Consider the following 13,487-nt stretch of genomic DNA (forward strand, 5'->3'; position numbering starts at 1 on the left):
TCGCCAACATAAAAAAGTATGAGTTTTCACAAAGTGAAGACACATACCCATGGATAACATCATACTATGAACATTTCAGAGAATTTAGTCTGTCAGTCCGGCAAGACTTTGTTGTCAAACTGCCAGTGAAATTTGGTGATGTTATAATGTGTTGAAAGATGTGCAATTATGTGCGCCACACTTGCATATATGTCTGCCATCCATGATAATTTTTAATTATCATATAATATAAATTATTATTCAATTGTACACTTTACATAGGCATGTCACATGTAGATAGGCAGGAAAGTAGCCATTGGGTTATTATTTCATACATTCGAATATTTTGCTAACAATGCTTTAGTTATATGATAAATTAAGCCATCTCATCCGTCCTCGATTCACAAATTGGTTAGTCTTGTCCAGTCAGTGTGTGTGTGTGTATACATTTTCTGATCAGTTGCTACAATGATGAATATGGTTACCAAATATGGTTCTCTTTGAATTTCCAAAACGCACAGCATACGAAAATTATTTTAAGAATTCCATATCTATAACCATCGTATTGTTTAATTTGCCCGTGCTATAGGAGAAATCGTAGGACACTAGGAAACAGATCCATGGGGAAAAAAAGGCCAGCAAGCACAGTATAGGTGTGAACAGTGAACGTTTATTGAGTTGATATGACGTTTAGCACTGATTACAACTTTTCTATTGAGTTGATATGACATTTAGCAATGATTATAACTTTTCTATTGAGTTGATATGACATTTAGCAATGATTATAACTTTTCTATTGAGTTGATATGACATTTAGCACTGATTACAACTTTTCTATTGAGTTGATATGACATTTAGCAATGATTATAACTTTTCTATTGAGTTGATATGACATGTAGCAATGATTATAACTTTTCTATTAAGTTGATATGACATTTAGCAATGATTATAACTTTTCTATTAAGTTGATATGACATTTAGCAATGATTATAACTTTTCTATTGAGTTGATATGACATTTAGCAATGATTATAACTTTTCTATTGAGTTGATATGACATTTAGCAATGATTACAACTTTTCTATTGAGTTGATATGACATTTAGCACCGATTATAACATTTCTATTGAGTTGATATGACATTTAGCACTGATTACAACTTTTCTATTGAGTTGATATGACATTTAGCACTGATTACAACTTTTCTTGCAATAAAGAAGCATGTATGCAGGATTTGATGTGCATTCTCCTCTACTGGCCCACCTGGAACAACGACCATTGTTATCCACACAGACGGCTGCAAATAAGAATCACATAGAAAATACAGTAAGGAAAACGTGTGTTAATAAATGATTTATTATCTACGTCATATTCTCGTAGCCAGTCATATCATATTAGGAATGAAACACTGTTATGTTTATCACTATTTATGTATTTTATGGCATTCGAATTACTTAGGAACGCTGTGGTATTTGTCCTCACTTTTTTAGCACCGCTACCATCGATGATGAAGGGGAACATTCTACTAATTCACAAACGTATCCTATAATCATAATTATACTGAATCCAGAACGTGGGTACTATTTAACTTATCCTTATCTGTGATAATATATAAATACAGGAGTGGTAACACTTAAAATGTGAACAAAGCCAGTGTTATTTGTTTGTCCGCTATGATGTTTATGTAACTACCTCTGTGAGCGTTCACGTAATATTGCAAGACTTCTCTTGTAACAGCGGAGATATTTCGGTATTCAGGTAGCTTGTCATTAAAAGGTTTCCTCTTGTAAAAAAGAATGTCTTCTCTGAATGTACGTTCAAAGTACAGTTAGAACATCTATGGCCTCATGTTAAATATTTTTTTAAAAAGACTGTTATTTTCTTTTATTTATCAAAGGGATTTCATTTCGTATTCCAAATGACTACCATTGCTGTAGTAGAGACAAAACTAAGAAACAACTTCTGTACTCGAGTACTTGTTTGTTTTTCCGTCAAAAATCGTCCTTCCATCTGACCACAGTACCAGAATACACTTGTCGACCCAGTGGGGAGTAAATCTCTCACAGATTCCACTAAACCGAATATTCCTTGGCACCAACTGGTGTTGTCATCGAGCAACTCTGTCATTGCTTATGCTCTGTAACTGCTTAATGCGAAGCTACTTACAAGATTGTACTCGATTGGCTACCAAACCATAACACCTAACAATCAGACCAATCAGAGAGCAGCTTGTTTGTTGATATGTTTTCTCGACGTATCAAATGCTGCCTTGTATGTATGCTTCGACTCAACTATCAACGGGTATCTGCCACTTGCCTGGAGTTATTTTGCGTGCTACCCTCTAACGGTATGTGTCGGGAGATACCCATGGCTCAAACGCCGCCTACCCCTAAAGGTCAGTCAAATCGCAGGTCTGCAGTGACAAGAGGCATCTCACCTAGGATGATTAGGTAGCACACTGCACGTGACTATTTGCACGTGACTTGTTAACGCCCCTTTTTATTTGATTACTCTAAACAAACATGAACTTTGTAGTATACTAAATAGAATTTTCTACCCAACAAATGACAAAGTCGTTATGTTTTTTTCCGGTTGAGGACAGGTGTGTATCATAATTACCTTCTTCACATTGATCACAACTTTTCCTACAGCTTTGTAACATATAGTTCGGATTTCTCTGGCATTCACCAATGGACGCCCAGTACGCACAATTCTGATTTAAATCAATACAGTCACCTGAAATAAAATATTTATTACAAGCCATGTAGATAAATAAAATAAATCGATATTGACGCACTTTCACGTTCCGTAAAACTGTCATTGGTGTATTGAGATGGATTGATCTGTCACATAAACTAGTGGCTGTTTTAGTGAAAGCGGGAGGGATTGTGGGAGTTATAACCAAGTTCGCAATATATATAGATGAGTGATTGATAAGTCCATCATCGAATATAATCGATTCACATCATCATAGTGTAATGGAGATATTGTATTCAAATATGTGACTATTTAGAATAGAATGTGTTACATACCGAGCGGTTCTTCAGTTGTAGGCGTTGGTGGTAGTGGTGGAGTTATCGGTTCTGCTGTTGAAACTGGAGGCAGTGGCGAGCTTATTGGTTCTGCTGTTGGCACCGGAGTGAGTGGTGGAGTTATAGGTTCTTCTGTGGAAACTGGGGGTAGTGGTGGAATTATCGGTTCTTCTGTCGGCACCGGAGTGAGAGGTGGAGTTATCGGTTCTTCTGTCGGCACCGGAGTGAGAGGTGGAGTTATCGGTTCTTCTGTGGAGACTGGGGGTAGTGGTGGAATTATCGGTTCTTCTGTCAAAGTCTGTAGCGTTGTAATCCCTGTGTACACAACACAGAAAGTAATTAGTATATTATTCTGTATCGCGTATACCTAAACTATAATGTTAATGGATTGAAAACTATGTAGATTTATATAACAAAAAAGAATATTTATTGCGTTCATTTCAAACGGCACATTTTGGGTTTAAAATGCAATAAATGTTAGTAAAGAATCACAAATATTATAATTGAAGGTTTCTAGAATAATGTAATATGCTAATTATATTCTTGTAATTGTCTTTGTTGGGATAGAAATCGTGTAAATGAGATCTCAGCCTGTGCTCAAACGCTGACATGTAACAGGTTATAGTTCACAGCCATGACATCACGCCACGTCACGGTTGGTGCGTGTACAATGTGGCGTAAACAATGCGTGTACACACTATCGTTTGTTTACACGCGCGCGTTAAATTAACAGTAAGCGCACAGTGCAGTCACAAACATACCTTCTTCACATTGGTCACAACTTTTCTTACAGCTTTGTAACATGTATTCTGGATTTTTCTGGCATTCACCAATTGACGCCCAGTACGCACAATTTGGATTTAAATCAATACAGTCACCTGAAATGAAATATTTATTACAAGCAATGTAGATAAATAACATAAATCAATATTGACGCACTTTAACATTCCTTAAAGGGTGGTAGTCGTCGCGCCGCGCATGCGCGAGATATGGGTTTCATATTATGAAGATAGTGATTTTAACTGTTGCGTAAACCAACGAGTACAAACTGAGAGTTTACCAAGCTTCAATTAGTTTTTTTTTTAATGTTTTGAATGTTCGAAGAAGTCGCCGCCGGTAATTAGTGCAAGTGGTGTCCAGGGCAAAACTCTATCAACGTAAATGTCGCACATGCATTAGTAGAATTATTCGCTTTGAACGTATAACGTTACACGTAATTCAAAATGCATGCGCATGCGCTTATTATTCGATCAAACGAATGACGCCATGTGCTCGTTCACGTTAAAACAACATTCATTCTGTATATAAACCACAACACTGTCAATGCTGTATTGAGATGGACTGATCTGTCAAGTGTCACGAGTCTATCATCAAATAGGATCAGAACAAATCACATCATCATAGTGTAACAGAGACATTGTACTCAAATGTGTGACTATTTAAAATGGAATGTGTTACATACCGAGCGGTTCTTCAGTTGTAGGTTTTGGTGGTAGTGGTGGAGTTATTGGCCCTGCTGTGGAAAATGGGGGAAGTGGTGGAGTTATCGGTTCTTCTGTCAAAGTCTGTAGTGTTGTGATCTCTGTGTGCACAACACAGAAAGCAATTAGTATATTATCCCGTAACACTATGTAGATGTAGATTTATATAACATGATACACTGATGGTAGAATATTTATTGCGTCCATTTCAAAAAGCGCATTTTTTATTTTGGTTTAAAATGCAATGTTAGTAAATAACAAACATTGAAAGTTTCTCAAATAATGTAATGTGTTAATTATCTTTCTGTAAATGTGATCGCAGTCTGTGCTCAAACGCTGACAGTTTACAGGTTATACGGCACAATCATCACATCACGCCGCGTTGCGGACGATGTGTGTACAATGTGTCGTAAACAATGCGTGTTCAGCCTCAGCGTTTGTTTACACGCGCGCTTAAATTAGACAGTAAGCGCACACAGTAATAACAAGCATACCTTCTTCACATTGGTCACAACTTTTCTTACAGTGTTGTAACATGTATTCTGGATTTTTCTGGCATTCCCCAATAGACGCCCAATGCTCACACCTCTGATTCAAATCAATACAATCACCTGTAATAGAATACAGCTTTATAATATTGCCAAACGTAAGGCATGTAGTTCAACAAGATGAATTTACAAACAATTAGAAAACGACTGTTTTCAATGAATATTACGCCAATAGTGCCGTCGATGATGTTGAGCTTCCATACCAAACATGAATGAAGTGCTTCAACAATGAATGGTTGTGATGGGATACAATAAGCCAAATATTATGTAATATCCAATCAACCCAATACTAATTTATATTTACAGCTAAATTTCTACCTGAAATTATTAATGAAAATGACGATTATTTAATTGATAATTAAACTTATTACAAACCTTCCGGTTCTTCTGTTGACGTCACGGGTGATGTGATTCCCAGTGTGCGTGTATGGGAATAAAAATACAATAAACCATATGAAATACATATATTTAGTTATTTACTACGAAGGGGGTCGCTCGTGATATCACGTCCGATTATGCCACGTGGCATAAGGTTACGTCTCATCACAACTCCATAATGCCAGATAAAGGTCTACCAGTGCAACTATACAATATCAATACAAATTATTCTCGATATACAGCATAATATCACATGATGTAAAATATAATACGTCACCTGATCCATCACAGTTCATTCGGATACGTCGCGTCAGAGTATCAGCTGTAATTAACGAAAGGAAATTAAGTTATTGATATTAATTATGGTTATAATTGCAAATAACTATTACTAATTGCGTCAACAATTAATGCGTTTATTCAATTAATAATTAACTTACATTGTTATTAATTTAAGCTGTCAATTTTAATTTATGGGTTAATATACAATATTATTATAATATATCGAAGAAATGGTAAAAATAAATGCATATCATCCTACTTTGGTCTTGGCAACGGTCAACAATGCTGTTTCCACATGGGAATGTTTCTGCAATTAAACTGTACAATGTTGGATCGTAAACTCTCAATTCGTCTCTTGTATTGATATCATTGTGTATGCCAGGGGTAGCATAAGATGGATTCTGATCGAAGTAGCTTTGAACGCCCTCTGCAAAATATTCATCAACGGTATTCATGGCATAAGTATTGGCCCAGAGTCCCCGAGAGCGTGCGTTGTTGTAAGCCCTTTGAAGACGTCCCTGAAAGGTAGAGTCTGCTGAAACAGCTGCGATCTTATGAATGCCATGAGAGAACTCATGAAGGAAGATATCTTCGGCGCTGTAAGAATCCCCTTGGTAGCAAAGGACGTTCTCTTCTGCTCCTGTCGATATAGGAATATGCAAAGTGCCTCCAAGACCACGTGCTCGTTGATTATAGTAAGCTGGGAGATGGGAATGTTCTGGAATACTCTGAGTAACCTCATTCTGTGACATAATACCTACACGACCATATTTATCATACATTTGCTGTCTTAAATCCCGCCGGTCGGCCATCAAAAACTTCACCACGTAGCATGCACGTGTAAGAGCTGCATCTGGTACACGGCTCGATGAGAGAATTGGGATGTTGTAAGCATGGGTATATTTCTGATAGAACGAACTCAGACCCATTGATCGTTGTACATCAGACGGTACTCTGGTTATAGACTCGCATCTAGTAGTATCTGTGGATTGACCTGATCTTCCACCATAGTAGACGGCGCTGTTGGCTATTGTTCCTATAAAAGACAGAGCAATCGTTGACTTTTCTACGACATGTTACATTTAGATTGATAATGGAAACACTTAAATGGCCGACTCACCTCCATTTGGCCACGTGGAAAAGAACTCCATTTCCACGGAAACTTGTTCATCCATCACGTGTTCTGTATCATCTGGATTGAAACAAAGTTACATACCATGAGTGATGCAAGTTACATACTTTAACAACAGAGTTACTAATCTGTTTTTGTGACAGCACTATAATAAAATAAACCCGATATATGATAAATATCATCCTGTTCTTGAAAGACCATAATTACATAAATTTGATTACAATATCACATGACAAATTAAATCTTACCACCAGTGATTGATCTCTTGAATATGTGACCGATCTGAAATGACGAAAACAATATAATTAGTGCATGAGTCATGGGGAATAATGTATAGAAATATAACACATAGAATAGACCATTTTCTGTTCACTGCGAGATCACGTGTTATGCGTGAAATCAAACGTTAAAAACAGGACAAACAAAGGCCGTAGTGACAAAACATCGCGTGGGATTCGACAAACCGTGGAAGGTCCGTTAGTACATTCCATGGACAAACATAAACATTTTTTGGGGGTATTCTCATGTTCACTGATATACATTTGATGATGGTAAATTTTGATGAAGTAAAAATATTTCAAAGCCACATTTCTCCCTGAAAGATTCAGAAATTCAACTGTAAAAAAAATGATTTTTGCGGTAGAAGTTTGAACCGCCTTATTCGCACATTACGCGATATCTCATAGTGAACGAAAAAAAAACACCTCTTAAACAAAGATGCTAGTTTCAGTTGCATATTAATTGCATTGACTGTAATCCATCAGTATAGGTGTTCTTTTCATCTCCAAGATTAAGTCTGGGGCAAATAGACCTTTAGGATTTCAGTGTCAATAAATAAAAATAAAAGACAAATTAAAACACCACTACGAACACAACAGATAATATAGTTTTGTTCACGTCGCATCGCAAATGCGTGTAACGGAAGTGAGTGATAATATTTTAATATTTGTAATTCCTCCTACCCGATGCCCTTGGAAATATTCTGTAACAAACAGATTGTAACGTTGGCAAAACGATATTTCCTGAATATTCATCTCAACATATTAATTCCATGAATATATTTACTGGAATACTCACGTTAGTTTCAGAGAAGACTGTTGCGATTACATTCAAGAATACCAAAGCCCATATCACATCTACCCGTCTCGTAAGCACTCTGGAAAATGCCATCGTCACTGTTATCGTATCCCAATTCTTACTGTGAACACCTTTGGTTGAAACTAACCCTATAAAGCATTGTGTGCGACATTATGTATTATTCATGAATATTTAAATGTAATTAGTCTATCGCTTGTATTCATAAATTCGACTGATGTCTAGCCCGGGCGGCCAAATGAATGAATTAATCATCGTCTCATTTCCTTAATAAATTGCAAGTTTTTTTGTAATCACGTGATTTTAATTGACGCACTGCCCATTATACAAGTGTGTACCACTGGCTATGACAGCTCATAAGTGTATGTCTCTTTGTTTTATTGTTCGAAATATTGATTGCAACATGACGTCATATAGTCAAACTGAATACTAATATTCTTTGACTAGTTGTGCAAAGTCTTCTCGATTTGTGATTATAACATGTTACTCATAATGCAATCATAGTTATATTGTCAACGCGTTTAAACAAGACAAGTAAGTAAATAACGAGAACTGGAGAAATCGCGGAAGAGACCAGAGATCCCCACTAGACGCTAATCTACAATCATCTGAGGAGATTACCTAAAATTGTCATTATACCGGACAGATGTATGTTTGAGGTATATAATACTCCATTACAAGGTTACAACATATATGTACTAACAATCTTTGCTCAGACGGAGATGTCACGTGACCCGAATGTGCCGACCGACTCCGAGAACTGTCGAATGCACAGTGTAAACAGATTTAGGGATCACCCAGCTACGCGATTATGATCTTAAGCGTAATTAGAAGTAAACATCAATGTTTATTTATTACTTCAAAATAATCGGCGGCAAAACAGATAGATCAAAGAAATTGGTCAGTGCATGGAGGTAAAAAAAGAAAGAGCACTGACGGAAAATAAGTCTATTAACTAGACACTTGGACATTTAATCCCTTTGTAGTTGAAGATTGACCATATTTTATGCTCTCTGACGAGTCAGCTTTTGAAACACTTTATTTATATGATCCACAGAATTCCGCAAAAATATTTAACTTTTTATAGAATCTTTGCATCCTCGGCTTTTGTAAACCACTGGCGAGCGGTTGTCGAAAATCGCGATTATTGGTGCGATATGGTATAGTTTTCGCCGTCAACCTTGTACACCCGTAGTCGTCGTCACATGCAATCATGATGCTTTTTGTTTCTTCGCCACCACATGTACAAAAGGAGCGCTGAACAATTGCTAGTTCATTTTCAACTACTACCAGTCTGCCCATTCTTCCACAGAAAAATCTTCAACTATATCGCAAATTTCTAGGGAGCTCATGTCACGCCTGACGCCATGTTTGTTACGACACAACTTTATCATCAGCGACGACATTGTTTACATTTATAGTGGAACTTGCTACAAAGTATCAACGAGGTTCCCACGCAATTTTGAACTTGAATTGAGGTCGTTCACAGACATCGGAGCAGAGAAAATAAAGATTTCTTTCGCGGCTACAGGCTATCTTTTTGACAAACTAAAAAGAATTCCAAACTATGCTGGTCTATTCAAATACAAGAATGCGTAAATGTGCATTTTTATCGGATATATACATGACCATGATCACAATCATCTTAACACACCAAGTGAGAAGCGACTACATGTGTAGTTATCTGGGCAAAAGATTTTTGTTATGAGAAAACAATTTCATAAGTGAAATTCATAAACTGACGAATTTTATTATTCACATGAGATAATTCAGGTAATGATGGAAAGCTATCATAGAAAACCTTTCAAACTTTTTCAGAGCTGATCTCCAGAATAAATTCTCAGCACATGTATTTTGAAAAAAATAACAATGGAATAAAACACTTAATTTCTTACATGATAATTAAAAATAATGTACTTTTAAAACTCAAAACTTATAAATAACTTGAAATAAATTGCATGAATATACAAATATTCAGAAGACTTCATCAATAGCAGTAGCCTAAACAAAAGATATGTATATTCACAATTTACTGAGATGGGAGATAGAAGATATGAGTTGCCTTGGTAACACAATGCTTTCCCATTGTTACAGTTAGGTCAACAGAATGAGCCAGGTATAGTATTTCCTGTCCATTGTCAATGAATTGTTTATGGCCACAACCTCTATGTACATATATTGTACATGTACATATATGAGGTTTCCATTGTTACTAACGAGGATATGTTACACTTTCTTCTGTGTGCATTGTAAAGTTTACACATTTTTAAATGCTTTTTGAAACTTTTTTGATACAGAAGTTTATTTCGAATTGTGTGCCTTTTTAAATTGTTTAAATGCCTATCTGGTTTCTATAGTTGGTTTTATTGCAGCTCCTAATTTCTTAAAGCATGGAGCTAAAAAAAAGAAGGAGACTGGACTGGTTTTAATCCTACTTGAGTCTTTTGTTTTAAGCAGATTATTCTTTTGTGTTTACGTGCCTTTCATGTCGATGACTGCTGCCGTCACACTGATTATTCAGCCGTCACCGCCTTCCTAAGGTGTGACGATCATTTTTGTTCTGCGCAGTTGACGTCACAGGTCGGTGAACATGCGCGTAGCGGTACTTACGGAAGAGTGTCGTCAGTTCTACAGTTCTGCGTTTGAGTCATGGAAATCGGACGGGTTTTCAGTAAGTTATTACAATGTATGTGGTTCTCGTAATGTCGAAAACATTGCTCACAAGAAATTGATTTTAAAATAAAATACTTGGTCGCAGACGATAAAATTACCACCGATATATAGTGTTTTCCATGTACTTTCCAACAAGCTTGAATTGAAGTTCGAGCTCCCATAGCCAAATTCACAATCACGTTTTTCATTTCTGTTCATCTGTCCTACTTCCTGTGTGGGCCCACATAGACAACACGTGCTTTGGATAAATGACGCGTTAAATTTGAGCTCCGGTAAATTCTATTTTTTTCGTAAAATCTTTTCCCGCGGACGCCGAAATTTAGTTAAATAGTAAGCTGACCTCTTCTACGTCATGCTAGGGTAGATGCCAATAGCGGCATATCACGGCCAAACCGGCAATCGCCGATTGAATTTGACATGATGCGTTGCGTTGCTTTGATTTGTGTTGATAGCTCATATTAAGGGATAGGGGATAGTTATATTGTGGCGGGTTGGAAGTTAACGATACTTTGTTCCCCACTACATTGATTCCATCACAATTACTTGTGTATTACATATCACCAATTTAGAAGTTACTGTGTAATTCTGTCCATGTTTTTTCCTACTTGAGTCGTTATAATTTTTTTTTCGTCCCTCACCCTGCTTTGTAATAACGACCGAACTCATCCGAGAACGTCCGATCATATCTAATTAAATATTCTCGTCAAGTAATCCCCCATAAACCCGTCAAGTGTTATTTGTTGACCAAATAGTCGGCAGAAGTCATGGTAACAATAGCATCAAAGGGAGTTCACTCTCCTTCTTTTTTTAGCTCCATGCTTAAAGTAGGCCGCAAAATAAAAACTGATTGTTAACGGAAATACCTTGAAGACATCTTCCAGCATGCACTGAATGTTTATATATATTCGTCTGACACAGTCGATTGCGTTCGACTACTGGCAATATCCACTGATAGTATCCATTGGACCCGAAACGCAGTCACGGCAAAACTTGGCCGAGCAATTACTCTGTCCGTACTTAATAATCATCCTCGCTACGAGCCGGAAATAAAACATATTACCAACCAGCACGGTGAATCCATGGCGGTAAAAAGAATCCCTTTCGATCATTTATCAAAATTGTGTTATTTAGAAAAACGCTACGTCCACGTCCTCGATACCAGTAACGTGGAAAGCTTCAACTATGGAGCTTAGCTCCATGCTTCAACCTTTGTTTTCATGAATGCGCATCGCATTTCATTCCAAGCGATTCTACATTGGAATGAGATTGTCGATCGACCACACAAATTGTTAGGAACGGCTTATGAATGCCGTTTATCGTTGAATTCAACTACCATCTGTGTTTTCAGACAGACATTTTATATTCTGTCTGGTTTTCACAACCTCATGTCCCACGTTGCAAAGAAGCTCGTCTGTGTTTCTTTCTTGTGATTAATTCCATTGTATTATGTAACATAAACAAAGCACTCGTGGCGTTTATTTCCCCCTCATATGCAAAGTAGGCATTTTGAAAACGATGTGGAGCTTACAGTATCGAAACTCAACGGTTTTGAAGCCCATTTTCCCGGCAAAAGTAAATGGTCTAGCTGTCAAATTCACTACTATTTTTATTTATGGCTTCCCTGAACATTCATGGCACCATTCACGTTTGAAAAATAGGAAATATAATGCAATGAATCACTGTTTCTCGTGTTTTTGTGGAGCTTTTAGTCACCATTGTTGCTGTGGGCATGGATGTACACCCATGCTGTGGATGAGGGCGACTTCATGTGAATAATATACTCCGCCCGGTCTTTAATTCATTCGTACCACGGCTGTCGCAAATTGGTGAGTTTCGGGCAACAAAACTGTCTTTATAAGTACGCGTAGTTCAATTTGTAGTTAATCAATTTGTTGCATCTTGGGAGTTATCGATACTCACATAGCACGCTGTGACTGTGTTACGACATATAACCGCAGAAATTCTAGAACGCCCGTTCATGGAGCTAAATTAGCTCCATGGCCCGTTGGACATCCGTGGTACAATTCACAATACACAGGTAATTGGTTAGACGTAGTGAGAGAGGATGTGTGATTGTATTCATAATGTATTTTGTATGTGACGAATTGTTTTGACATTTCTCTGATTAGGATGAACAGTGATTCTACATCAGTAATTTTCAATGACATATTTAAACAAAATTAGACATGTAACAAATTAAAAAATACAATGCCACGTACTCTCAATATGGATGACCCTGTATATTGATTCACCAACAACAAAATAATTTTCGGTTAACTCTTTTATGTATTTTCGATGTATGATGATTTAGAATTTTCCGAGTGATATTCTGTTCTCCCGCTAATGCATGGCAGTTCCACATATTAAAGTTGTTTTGTAGGCAAAACTTAGTTGAAGGCCTTTAAATTTTGAGCGACTTGACCTGAAATCCTTACGGCGTTCGCGAGTTATACTGAACGAAAGCGGCGTCAACAATATTTGCACAAATCATAGAAAAATCACTGAGCCCTTCAACAATTATTTTGTAAATATTAGTTTTAACCTAGCTTCAATATATGACAAGATAACCTCCAAATATAGTGACTATTCACGTGGTCATCATGCTTCCTTCTTTTTACTGCCTACAACACAAAAAGTGTTTATGCTATTAAAAATATGAATCCTATCACCAGGTTATGACAATTTACCTGCAAAGCTTCTCTCTGCTGCTGTAAACTTAATTTTTAAACACCACTGTCACATATTTAAAAAAGGGCCAAGTGATATATCAGGTAACATAAACTGAAGTATCATTACTTTTTCTGAGCGTCAGTACGGATTTCGTAAATAACGCACCAAAATGTTAATAAATTATTAAATTTAATTAATATTTTAATTCGACAAATTGCTCAT

The 13,487-nt window shown here is 36.8% G+C and overlaps 1 protein-coding gene across 1 annotated transcript; it reads right to left on the bottom strand.

Moving 5' to 3' along the window:
- Positions 1-864: 864 nt before the first annotated feature.
- On the bottom strand, positions 865-8,005 carry LOC102810139 (uncharacterized). The gene is made up of 12 exons (XM_085498571.1): positions 7,905-8,005; positions 7,076-7,109; positions 6,816-6,887; positions 5,955-6,731; positions 5,694-5,738; positions 5,414-5,425; positions 4,985-5,101; positions 4,472-4,591; positions 3,771-3,887; positions 3,010-3,324; positions 2,597-2,713; positions 865-1,274 (listed from the first exon to the last, which is right to left on the bottom strand). The coding sequence occupies exons 1-12, from the start codon at positions 7,995-7,997 to the stop codon at positions 1,162-1,164; spliced, it is 1,932 nt and encodes a 643-aa protein (XP_085354697.1). The 5' UTR covers positions 7,998-8,005; the 3' UTR covers positions 865-1,161.
- Positions 8,006-13,487: the final 5,482 nt, after the last annotated feature.

Source organism: Saccoglossus kowalevskii, chromosome 4 (genome assembly GCF_978046115.1).
Source record: "Saccoglossus kowalevskii chromosome 4, keSacKowa6.1, whole genome shotgun sequence".
NCBI lineage: Eukaryota > Metazoa > Hemichordata > Enteropneusta > Harrimaniidae > Saccoglossus > Saccoglossus kowalevskii.

Excerpts from the sequence above, each read along its gene's own strand:
- LOC102810139 (XM_085498571.1), bottom strand. The coding sequence starts at position 7,997 with ATGGCATTTTCCAGAGTGCTTACGAGACGGGTAGATGTGATATGGGCT. Across the intron at positions 4,592-4,984 it reads TTGTGACCAATGTGAAGAAG|AGATCACAACACTACAGACT; the intron begins GTATGCTTGTTA and ends TTGTGCACACAG. Across the intron at positions 3,325-3,770 it reads TTGTGACCAATGTGAAGAAG|GGATTACAACGCTACAGACT; the intron begins GTATGTTTGTGA and ends TTGTGTACACAG.